The sequence below is a fragment of the Lactuca saligna genome, chromosome 1, assembly GCF_052625555.1.
Source record: "Lactuca saligna cultivar CGN05327 chromosome 1, ASM5262555v1, whole genome shotgun sequence".
Lineage (NCBI taxonomy): Eukaryota > Viridiplantae > Streptophyta > Magnoliopsida > Asterales > Asteraceae > Lactuca > Lactuca saligna.
Window position 1 is genome coordinate 102,520,109 of NC_136417.1, and position 13,652 is coordinate 102,533,760.

General features: G+C 30.6%; 1 protein-coding gene across 1 annotated transcript; it reads left to right on the forward strand.

Moving 5' to 3' along the window:
- Positions 1-6,002: 6,002 nt before the first annotated feature.
- LOC145042533 (putative disease resistance RPP13-like protein 1) lies at positions 6,003-11,203 on the forward strand. Its single transcript, XM_078990981.1, has 2 exons — positions 6,003-9,857; positions 10,864-11,203. Exon 1 carries the CDS (start codon positions 6,127-6,129, stop codon positions 9,850-9,852), a length of 3,726 nt encoding a protein of 1,241 aa, XP_078847107.1. The 5' UTR covers positions 6,003-6,126; the 3' UTR covers positions 9,853-9,857; positions 10,864-11,203.
- Positions 11,204-13,652: the final 2,449 nt, after the last annotated feature.

Below are 13,652 nucleotides of genomic sequence, written 5' to 3' on the forward strand. Positions count from 1 at the left end.
ATGCATACATAAGGGATACAAACCAAATTCTGCAAAATTCTCAAATCAAAATTTAAAAATACAAATTACATTTTTGAAAATTAACATTTCTAATCTAAATTAATATTCTTGTATTCTGCATGATGTTCTTCAAATAGTAGCTTGAATTATGCATTCTATTCTTTAAGAATCAGTCTCTTTTTAACGTTTTTTCTTCAAGAATAAGTTTTTATTCTACATTCCATTGTTATGTATTCCATTCAAGAATTAGTTTTCATTCCGTGTTCCATTCCTCTGCAAGAACAAAAAAAATTCTTTGAAAACAATACTATATCTATTGTCAGATTCTATAAGAATGTGAAGAAAAATATTATAAATTAAGCATATTCAATAAGAATTAGATCAAATTATTTAAGAATGAGATAAAACAAAAACCATTTTGAGAAACAAAATCATGAATCGATAATTTATATGATATAAACGAAAATCTTAACATAATGAAATTAAACGTTTTGTACAAGAATGTGATCGGATTCTTTAAGAATGTAAAAAATATATATATACAAGAAATTACGAAAATTCTACAAGAATGTTATCAAATTCCTTAAGAATGAAATGAAAAAAATACCATATATGAGAAACAAGATCTCAAAATCTATGATTGTTGTGATATAAACAAAGATTCTAAGATGATGAAATTATTAATAGTTATGCATACCATCATGTTATTGTTCATCATAGCCAATCATTCTTTGGGTGACTATCCACTTGACATCCAAAATCCTTGCATGTTGGACCTATTTTGTTGCAAATACACACAAAATGATGCAAACTTTAGGGAATGGTATACATGTTTGTGCGACGGTGGATATATAATGTTATAATTTTCTAAATTATTGCATTTGATGTTGCTTATGATGTATACATAAAAAAAACTATATAAGTGGTGATGGTTCTTTAAAAGACATTAACAAAAAGTAAACACAAAAGAAAGCATCATCAAATCTTTAAAAGAGAGAATGTAGAAATAGACGACATAATTAACTTAGTATGATTCTACACCTTAGTAAGTCTCACATTAACACATAATAAAAGGTTAGTTAATTCATAAAAATCAATACAAATGTTTACAAAATTAGAGCATTAGAATCATTTTTTGGTAATACAAAAGCATGTAAGTATATCATAATTAGTTTGATAGACTTTTTAATATAGTGTAGTAGGCCAGCTTAATAGTAAACAGGTGGTATGCATTCTCAAATGCTAACATTTAAGATTACAAAACCAAAAGCATTTTCAACAAACTAACCCTTATCGTTCATGTTGATTGGTGAAAAACATTTTTCGATAATATGTAGCAAAAACTTGAAAGCTTCATGAAAATATTGAACAAAAAAGCTCTACAAGAAAATAACATATACACGCGCACACTTATATTTTCATCTCGAGATTTATCCTTCGATGTTTGCTAGGGGTGTTAATAGTTTTAGGATAGAAAGGATGTCACTTAGTCTTGGTATCATTTGCACAGATCATTAAGTACAATTCTAATGATCGAATGAAATTAAAAATTTAGCAACAATAATAAAGTTAATAAAGAGGCATGAAAAAAACTGAGAAATAAAAAACAGATATGAAATAAGTTTATGAAGACTTAGGATTGTATGAAAGTGTAGAACATTCAACATACCTTCTACATATCCAATCTCCCTACTTAACATCAATTTGATCCCCATCAAAATTACGGCTCAAGAAGAAGATATTAAGAGAGCGCAGTTCCAACATCCCTCTTTACAGCCTTCACCCATCGTCGTTTCCACCCGAAAAGATAATTTATTTGTATCCTATCATACAAGTTCAAAAATATAAGAAGAATCAGTGAACTAATAAAAAATTCCACGCTCCGATCAGTAATCAGTTACCATAAATCATTGAATTTATATTTGATAATAATTAATTAAAATTTAAAATTCCAAAACTATCTTTATCAAATGATTGGTTCAAAATTAGTCTTACATTCACACAATAACTAAATGTTATATATGATCCTAATTATATATATATATATATATATATATATATATATATATATATATATATATATATATATATATATATATATATGGGCTAGGTTATTTTGTTTTTTACATTTATTGTGTGCTAGAATGCACCAATACGAATTTAGTAAATTAAATAATTATTTAATTAAGTAAATATAGATATTAAATGATTTCCATAATTATATTTATATTAAATGATATCCATAATTATAATTTTCTTTTTATGAAAACTAATTAAATCCGTCATTAATCTCAGCAATAACATTCTTTCAGAATGAATTCACATCTAAGTGTTTATATATGAGTTTGTATTTTGTTTCAGGACTCACTCGCTTAAAATACAATAAAGTTGTATGGAATATGAAGAACGAGAGTGTATTCTACAAGAATATACTCTCATTCTTCTAGATATGAACTCATTCTGAAAGAATATTATTGTTGACATTAATGACGAATTTAATTAGTTTCCATAAAAATGAGTTATAAGTAAGGATAGCATTTAACATACATATAATTAATACTAAATTTCTATTGATGCATTCTAGCATAAAATAGATGTGAAAAACATTTGAACCTACCTCATATATATATATATATATATATATATATATATATATATATATGTATGTATATATATATATATATATATATATATATATATATATATATATATATATACATACATACATACTAGATGCATACCTGCGCGATGCGGCGGCGATGATTTGTTGCATTCTGGCAATTAGTTTCCGAACGAAAGTTAGTGTCATTCAGCGCTCCTCAAATTGTTTCCTTTCGATTTGTTTCATTTCGATGATTCGTTCATTCCGACGATACCTAGACGATTTGTTTCATTCCGACGATTTGAACAAACAGAGGATCATAAATCTCACAAAAAGTAAATCGTGGCTTGGAATACAAAATCGATTACCAATATTGATATACAAAATCGAGTGCATACATTCAGAAGATAAAATAAAAGAAAACCCTAACTTTAACCGTTGCTGATAATAGAGAAAGAATGATAGATCATGGTGTAGTGGTCCGATGTAGTAGATGTTGTAGGTGCGACGTTTTACGTTGATGGTGGTTATCTTTTGTAATAAAGGTGGAGATGATTGTCAGGAGTAGGATGGAATTGAGATTAAAAGAAAACCCTAACTTGTGAAATTATGTTTTTTATATAAATATGATTTTATAAAGAAAAAAACTTTCAGATTTTTTTTTGGACTAAAGTTAGGATGAATTCATAATAAAATTCTAAAATTTGGGCCAAAGATGTATATTTTGGACATATATATATATATATATATATATATATATATATATATATATATATATATATATATATATATATATATATATATATATATATAAACACCTATTTTATAATAAATGCATTTGTATTCAAAAACATTTATATATAATATAGGTGTTTGTAAAATACATGTATGTATACATTTTTTTTTATAAAAACACATTTGTATATATTTATGTACTTAATAAATACTTAATTTTATAAATAGGTATTTTGTATACAAAAATAAAAAATAAAAAAAGGTTTTATAAAGTAAATATAAATTTTTTTATGTCAAAATATGTTTTTTTGGTATAAATATGATTTTATAAAGAAAAACATTTGAATTCTTTTTTGGAAAAAAAAAATTGTATAAAAAACTAAAGTTTGGATGAATTCATAACAAAATTCTAAAATTTTGGCAAAAAAGGTATATTTTGGACCAAATTTGTAAAGAAAAAATTTAAAATTCAGGTAAAAAGTGTAAATTTTGTACCCAATTTGTAATAAAATTTGAAATCTGGGCCAAAATGTAATTTTTGAAAGTTGGATGAACTTTTGACCCAGTAAATGATTAAATTGAATACGATTACCTGTTTTGGAACTTAATTGAATAAAAAATATATAGGATCTAAATCGATTATAAGGTCAATATATAGGGACTTTATTACATTGTTCCCTTATTTTAATGTTGAAGATTATGTCAACGGAAAATGTTAAAAGGTGATATTTTTTTCTTCAATTGTCTATATATCCTATGTCTTCGTGTGCTTATGATGACGTTCTTTGGATGTTGGAAGGATTAAAATCAAATAGAATTTTTAGCTCATACTTCTCACTTCCTCTTTCTCCATACACGTGTGTTCTTTAAATTTTTTCAAAGATGATTCTGATGGTGTATAGTCTTTGACAGCTGTCCATTTTCTTTTTAGAGAAAAGAGAACAACAATTGGATGTTACTTTCTTAAACGAAAGGTATTCCATCTGTGAAAGCCTTGGTTTTTTTTTTCTACAAAGCATTGTAATTCTCATTTTCATCATGGAGGTTTATCCAAATAGAAGTATAAGCAGTTAGACTTTGCTAACTTGGCTTATTTAGATTTGAGAAGTGTAAATTTTATTATTTGCATCTGAGATGTAAAACTTTTTATTTATCAATATGGATATGTGCAATTGATCATGTTTGCAGGAAGCTGAACGTAAAAGCAGTAGAAGCCTTCCATTTTTGAACCCTTTTATAAAGATATCAGGCTTCTGATACATATTTATTTCCTAAGCTTTATCAACTACCAATTGATTTGAGTGGAACCCAATTGTTTTTTCTTGAAACTGTAGCCAGTGTTACATAGTTTCCATATGATAAAAAAAGTGAGCTTTATATAACTTATCATTTTTGTACTCAAATCTAAGTTAGATTAAGGGAAAATGACTTAAAAGTCCAACGAAGTTTCCAAACCATTAAAAAAACCTTAGTAATGTTTTGTCTCTTAAAAAAATCCAACGAACTTAACATTTTGTCTAAAAAATCCTACAAAGTTGTAAACTGTTCAAAAAATCCCAATTTTGTTTTGTTTAATTTCGTTGAGTTTTTTTTTAACAGTCAAAACATAATTGGAGTTTTTTAAAAGTTTTGGAAACTTCGTTGGTCTAACAAATCATTTTCCCAATACAGTAATAAGCCACGTAATCTATTTGTTTTATTTGACTCTCAAGAAAGTTTAACTTAGTTAGCATTTTTAGACAAAATGTTAAGTTCTTTCGGTTTTTTGAACAGACAAAACATAATTGAGGTTTTTTGAACGGTTTGAAAACTTCGTTAGGTTTGTAAGTCATTTTCCCTTAGATTAATTGCAGAATTGGATAGTTTACTCAAGGAGTTTGTAACATTTGAGTTTTTGCCACAAGATGGAAGATTTTGCTTCAAAAGCTTTGTAAATCTTGTGAAACTGAAGTAGAATTTTATTTTAGAAATTCCCTGCAAATAGAAACCATGGTTAAAATGCAATAAATAGCAGCATCCTACTTTTCTTTCTCTTTGATAACTAGAAAATATTTACACTGGTGATGGACAATGCATGTTATCGCTTAATCATTAATTCCTACTGTTAAAGCTTCAAAGTGTCATTATTGGATTGCACTTATCCAGGATTAAACATTTGTGGCAAGAAAAACCCTTTAAACATCAATTGAAACTTTTTCATTATTTGGGTGATATTTGCAGGCGTCCATCTGGCCAAGCTACATTGTGCGTGAGAGCAATACAACAACTAAATTCATAGACCTCATTTCTTATAAATGGACCAACATTTAGGGCTTAGAGAGGAGCTAATTTTTTTGGATTCAATATTACTAATGCATATCATTAGTCTAGTTAACAAAAATGATTTCCATGTCAATGGGATTATGATCAATTTGTGTATTTATTATTAATTACAATAAGGTTATAAATTAGTGTTAGTGTTATATAATAAAATTGAGAAGGGACTAATAATATTTATGTAAATTGATCAGCCGATTCCAGTTTCTTGAAAAAGAAAAAGTTGGCATTATAGCAAAAAGCTATATTGGTTCGTTGTGGAAGAAAAAAAAGGGACGGACATGATAACTGGATAAGGAAATAATTATGTCTATGGACCCTAGTATGGTGTATGCTTTCTAAGTGAGTTCCAGCTGCACTAATTTACACCATACTCGGTCTACGTACCTTTTTCTTCTTATCTGCAAATTGAGATTGCTTCAAATCAAAGCCCTCAAACAGAAGAACCGAATCTTTCCTTTCTCCAAATTCCAATGGCTGAAATCGTTGTTAGCGCCGTCATCACCGTGCTGTGTGAGAAGCTGATCTCTGGTGACTTGATGAAGCTTGCTCGATCAGAAGGAATCGATTCTGAGCTGAAGAAATGGAAGAAAAACCTGCCCATGATCCAAGCCGTGCTTGCTGATGCAACCCAGAAGCAGATTAAAGAGAGAGCTGTTCAACTGTGGGTGAACGATCTCCAGCATTTGGCTTACGACATTGACGATGTACTTGACGATTTGGCCACCGAAGCTCTGCGACGCAAGTTGAATCAAGAAGCTCAAGCCAGCTCCAGTAGTAGTAAGGTATTGAAGCTCGTCCCAAATTGCTGTACTAATTTCACTCCTCGCAACATTATGTATGGTCAGCAGATGAGTTCTAAGCTAGAAGAGATCACCACCAAATTGCATGATCTTGTTGACCAGAGAAATGATTTGGGTTTGAATGTTAATGTTGAAAGGTCAAATATAACAGAAAGACGATTGGAGCAAACTTCACTGGTTGATGAGTCCAAAATCATGGGTCGGGATGGGGATAAAGAGGCATTGCTGGGGAAGTTGTTGGGGAATGAAGAATGTGATGAAAATGTGAGCATAGTTTCCATAGTCGGTATGGGTGGAATAGGCAAAACCACTCTTGCCAAAGTTTTATACAACGAGCAGAAAGTGAAAGATCACTTTGAAGTCATGGCATGGATTTGTGTTTCTGAGGAGTTCGATGTGTTTAACATTAGCAAGGCTATCTTCCAAGCAGTAACCGGTAAAAATGAAGACTTTGCTAATCTCAATCTGCTTCATGTTGCCCTCAAAGAAGAATTTTCAAAGAAGAGGTTCCTACTTGTTTTAGATGATGTCTGGAACGAAGAGGACAGTAAGTGGGAACTCATACAAAGCCCTCTTCTTGCAGGGGCACATGGAAGTAGAATTATTGTCACAACCCGGAGTACGAAGGTTGCATCAGTGATGGACTCACAACAAACTTACCCTCTAGGCGTTTTGTCAAATGAAGATGCACTGTCATTATTTGCTCAACACGCTTTAGGAGAAAAAAACTTTGACAAACATCCAACACTTAGGTTGCTTGGTGAAGGTATGGTTCACAAATGTGGAAGATTGCCTTTGGCTTTGAAAACGCTTGGTAGGGTCTTGAAGGGAAATCGAAATGGCAATAAATGGGAGGAGTTGTTGAAGAGTGAGATATGGGATATTGATGATGGAAATAAGATTCTTCCGGCTCTAAAACTAAGCTACTATCATCTCCCTCCACATCTGAAGCAGTTGTTTGCATACTGCTCCATAATTCCCAAAGACTATGTGTTTCACAAGGATAAGTTAGTCCTATTGTGGGTGGCAGAAGGATTTTTGTCCCAATCAAAAGGAAACAAGTCAATGGAGAATTTAGGTCATGAGTATTTTGAAGAGTTAAAGTCAAGGTCCTTTTTTCAACAATCAACGAATGACGAGTTAAGATATACGATGCATGACCTGATAAATGACTTGGCCACAAGTGTTGCAGGAGAGTTTTCCTTTAGATTGGATGGTGAGGTGGATGCATCTGATATGAATGAAGCTTTTGATAAGTTTCGTCACTTTTCACTTGTAGGTCCAAGATCCGGATCATACAGAAAGCTTAATGAATTACAAAGAGCTAAACACTTGCGAACTTTCTTAGTCATGTCAGGTAATTTAAAGCACGATGGCTTATTGGAAAAGGTTCTTCTTGAACTACAATTCCTGAGGGTGCTAAGTGTCGCGGGATTGAATCGCATGTACCTAGGTTTTCAGAAAATCAGGAAGGTACCAGAATCCATTGGTAGTCTCAAGCATCTACGCTACCTTAACTTTTCTTTTACTGAAATCACATGTTTACCGGAAGAAGTGAGTGGCCTTTATAATCTACAGAGCTTGTTGGTTCATAGTTGTCATGAGTTATATATCTTGCCTGAAAGTTTTGCAAAGTTGATAAACCTACGACATCTTGATATAAGTGATACTCCAAAATTGAACAAGACGCCCTTAGGGCTTGGTGGGTTGACAAATCTGCAAACTCTACCCAAGGTCTTTATTGAAGAAGGTGACGGGTTCAACATATCTGACCTTAAGGGCCTAAATGATCTTCAAGGACGACTTTCCATTATCAGGCTGGACAAAGTGATAAATCCAATACAAGCAAAGGATGCCAACTTACACCAAAAGAAGGGTCTTGAAGTTCTGGAGATGAAATGGAGTAAAGTCTTTGATGATTCTCGGAATGAGACGATTGAATATGAAGTGCTTAAAGAACTAAGACCTCCTCCTAAGTTAAAAAACCTCAGGATTTTGTATAACAAGGGAACGAGATTTCCTAGTTGGGTCGGGGATCCCTCATTTGAGCAGTTAACAGAGCTTACATTATGTGGTTGCAGAAGTACACATTTAAGAGTTGGACATCTGCGTTCTCTTAAGAAATTGGTTGTTGAAAGGATGAATGAGGTGAAGACTGTGGGTTTTGAATTACCTGCACCTACAAATTATTTTCCATCACTTGAAGTTCTGGAATTTAGTTACATGCAAGGTTGGCAGAGATGGTCAATTGATAGTGGGGATGACCATGAAACTCCTAGATCATTTCCTCGTCTTCATGAAATTTCTATCAAATGTTGTCCAGTACTTGATGAAGTGTCGATCGGATTGATACCTTCACTTCGGTTTTTACGTATAGAAGAATGTTCTGAACCGTTGTTAAGAAGCTTGGTTGGTTTGTCCCCGTCACTTATTGAACTGAAAATGTTGAATGTTAGAGGACTTACCCAACTACATGGAGAAGTTTTAATGCATCTTAGGGCACTTGAGTGTCTTTGTATTAAAAATTGTGATGAACTGAAATATTTGTGGGAACAAGAATCAGAGGCATGCAAGAGTCTTGTGAGTTTACAGAAGTTGGAAGTATGGTGGTGTAAAAACTTGGTTTCATCACCTGAGAAAGAGGATAATTTTGGGATCAGCATGGAATCACTTAAATCTGTGGAATTTCATAACTGTGATGCACTGGAGAGTTACAATTGTCCAAATAGTGTTGAGAGGTTGGAGATAACTAATTGTGATTCAATGACATCCTTGACCTTCTCAGCAGTGCAGGAGCACCCATCCCCTCTTACTGAATTGATAATCAGTGATTGTGATAACATACAATTACACCCCAAACCCATTCCAGCAAAAGACTTCAGTTTGTCTCGCCTAACATCTCTTGACATCCGTGATTGCAAGAATCTAAAGTCAATCCCTTATGAGCATTTTCAAAGTCTCACATCTTTGGGATACCTGTGGCTAGAATATTGTCCAAGTATGGACTACTCCTTTCCTTGTGGGGTGTGGCCTCCTAATTTGACTAAACTAATGATAGGATGCTTAAATAAGCCCATGTCAGAGTGGGGTCCGCAGAGTTTTCCTACCTCACTAGTTGAACTAGAGTTATATGGCTACGATTCAGGAGTGGTTTCATTTGCAGTGGCAGAAGATGTGAAGAATACTACTACTACTCCATCATCATCATCATCTTTTCTTCTTCCACCATCTCTTGTTTCTCTAAGGCTCATTGGTTTTACAGACGTGGAATCATTTTCAGAGGTCTTACAACACCTCCCCTTCCTTAAGGAACTTTATATTATGAAATGCCCAAAGCTTGGAGATCTTAAGACCATTTACAACCCATCAAATGTGACAATATATGTGTGCAAGTAGAAAAGGTATGTCGTCTCCTTTCCCATCACATGTGTCTCTTACATAAGAGTGGTTATTCATTTCAATAATGTTATTATTATAATCATTGTTTCTTAACAAACGTGAAAGAGGGTTTTACAGCTTGTATCCGAATGTATTACGGCCCATCTCTTATGATAAACATCTCTTTTTTTTTTTTTTTGATAAATGTGATATTCCTTATAAAGTAAGATTTCAATTTCTGTGTACTTTTTTTTTCAATAACTATCCCAAAGTATTAGGAACATTAATTTTGAGACTTGTTTGTTTTGGTTTGTTGATAATACTATTTTTATACTGAACTAACAATCAAAACTAGTACAAAAATAAGACAAAACTATGACTGCAGTAGTTGAATAGCTTTTTGGTTTTTGTAGAACTTTTACCATTAACTTGCTATGTACCTTTATTACAACTGTATTATTTTATCTTCATTGCACCACTTCTTTGTGTATTCCTTTTCGTTGTCATGTTGTAGTTTTTGTAAATCTTGGCTTCGAGTGAACTTGTGCATTATTGAAAGAATTACTAGAAATCATAACAAAATTGTTTACAATTTGGACTTTTTCCAGAAACTTTGACCTTTTATTTGGTCATCGGTTCAGAAATTTTGACCTTTTATGTCAAACCCGGTTGCTTTGAGATGTTGATTTTGGTAATATTTTTGAAAATCAAGGCTATCTTAATCCCTTTGTAACCATTGTTATATAACTTCAGATTTCTTAACAAATTTGTATCAGTTTCTAAGTTAGAAGTAAATCCATTTGACATTAATACTTTTTCTGTTTTGGTAAAAAAAATATGGTCAAATTCTGTATAATTGATCAGTATATAAAGGACGATGTAAACATCATGACAACTTATTTGTTGTCATTAGTGATTAATTATAGAGATTGTTTATAAAATCATGTTAGAATATTCTGTATTATGTGATCTTGGCATGTTTCTATAAATTATGAGTTTATTCTTAGGAAGTTTACTCAATTTCTACAGGCCCACGTTGGATCAAGGCTGTCTACATGATGTCAGTGAAGGCAAATAAAGAATCAATGAGTTTCAGAAAAGTCATTATTTAAAAGGGAAAAAAGATATTGATGGAACTGCCCCTGCACTGTTGACAGGAACACAGGTTGAAATAGACACATGCATTTGAATGAACATATTGACTATTTCGAAAAACATTGCACCACACCTGATATTACTAAGATTTGATATGAAAGTTTGTAATAAATCTTGTTTTAAGTAGAATGCCATTTCAAGTACAATTCCCATATACATAATGGACAATTATGCCCCTAGCCATAAACAGATGCAGTTCCTATTTTGATTTCAAGTACATCTACCTCCACCCCCATTTGGTTAAATGCAAGAGAAAGCAATATACTTTATAGACTATAAAATGTTTACAACGAAATAGATTGATTCATCCTTCCAAGAAATGATGATGATACATGAAGATGAGAAACACAAACATAAAAAGATATTAGTTTGGTCTAATTCATTAAGCTATGGGGATATACCAATTTCATAAATAGAGAAAAAGAAATTTAAGATAAAAGGACGAAAATGCCCTTTACCTAGATTTTTCATATTGTACAATTCTTATGGTTGTAATACACAAATTATATAAATAAAATAAAAATATGATGCTCCATGACCACAGCGACTTTTTTGACCATAGTAACTTTTTGAATTAACTTTCATCACATATGATATTATTAAGATTAGTTATGAAAGTTTGTAAATTTTTTTTTTAATTACAATGCCATTTCAGGTACAATGCCCCTTTACATAATTGATAATTATGGCCCATGCACTTAAATAGATGCAGTTTATAGCACGATTTCACGTTATTTTGCCCGTCATTATTTCGTTAAATGAAAGAGAAAGCAATACACTTTGTAGAATATAAAATGTTTACAACCAAATAGATTTTCTCCTGCACAGTATTTAGAAAACACAGAATTCAGAGAAAACAACATATTGCCAAGTATAAATTCAGCATTGTACAATGCATTGGTGACACGGACTTCAGAGAAAAAAAAATACATTTTCAAGTTTATATTTCGTAACAATAGGAGGAGAGTATTACATGATTATGCAGTTGACACAAATTAATCGATGAATTGAAAGTTGGAGAAAGCACAAACAATTAATAAAACATCGGATCATATGTTATGAGGAACGATTTCATTCCAAAACAAATACATTGGGACATCTAATGATGATTGGGATAATTATTATTTAGGAAATTATTCATCTAATTTTACATTGATTTTAATTAATCATATCAATCATCCTAATTATACAATGTACATCCTGCAAATAGCGCTCGACATTAAGTGATATAGAGAAGGAATGAATGAACGGATTTTGAGTTGTCATTATCATTGGAATTAATGATTATAATGATGTGATTAATTAATATAATGATGTGGCAATTTAATGAAAAAGGAAAAAAAAAAATTGACAAGTGGAAAAAAAAATAAGTCTAAAATGTCTAGTAATTAATATTGGCATAGTTAATAAGAAGTTGCCATTGGCAAAAAATACTTTTGTTTTATTAGGGTAGATTTTAACTTATTACTTATTAGTGTTTAGATGAGTATCCCATTTCAAATATAATTTGCATCTCTTTCCCCCAGGTTGTTTCATATTTTACCATGGTTTTCTTTATATTTTATATACGATATTTCAAATGCTAATTCACATTTTTTTTTCCCCTGCATTTTCCAGGTTTTGTTTATATTTTACCATGGTTTTCATTATGTTTTATATAAGAAAATTATTGAAATAAATACATTACACAACATATATTAATATTAATATTATCTATTTTAGTTGGGTACAAATTTTCATATTTTAAAGTGTTCTGGATCAACATTATCACTGACATTTGTTTTTCAAAATTTAATTTAAGTTTTTCGGAATTAGTTTATATACACATTTTTTCATATAATCATAATAAATTTGTATTATGGTCGGCAAAATAACTTAGGTATGCGGTTCAACTCTTAATAATAAATTATTTATTAAATTTAAATTAAATTTTGTGGTCATATGCATTTCTTGTAAATAGAGGGCCTCTATTTTAGTTTTGCTTTGAGCCTAAAATATCTTTGGGATGCTCTCTCTATTAATTAATTATATGATGTAAAAACAAACTAAGTTAAATCATAAACAACTTAAATATCCATATCATTTTTGTTACTACACATCTTTATTTTATATAAAACAATGATATATGAAATGCATTAATTATCTTTTAGTCTATTCTTTTGATTTTTCTTTATTTTATATATAATAATGACATGTGAAACACATTAATTATCTCTTAATATATTCTTTTGTTTTTTTACATTTGTCTAGATCGAGACAAAAGGTAAGAGCATATTTGGTTTCTCTAAATCATATTATCACCTTAAAAAAAATTAATGAACTAATTTATCAATATTAATATTAATGTATGATAAAGTTCTTCGTTTAATTTGTTATTTTTAAACACATGTAGTATTTTTTTTTTAAGTGTTTAACAATAAAATTAAATAAAATCAATATATTACAATACATGAAATTAATATTGGGGATTAAAGTTAAACAAATTGATCATTCAAAAAAAAAACTTTGAAGGGTTTTTTTTAACGATAAATCTAATTACTCATGATGGAACTGAATAAAAAGGGTTCATGTACAACACACAAATCTAAAAAAAATCAACATAATAAAAGTGATTGCTATAACTGAATAAAAAAAACTATCTCAAAAATGTAAATCTTGTGAGG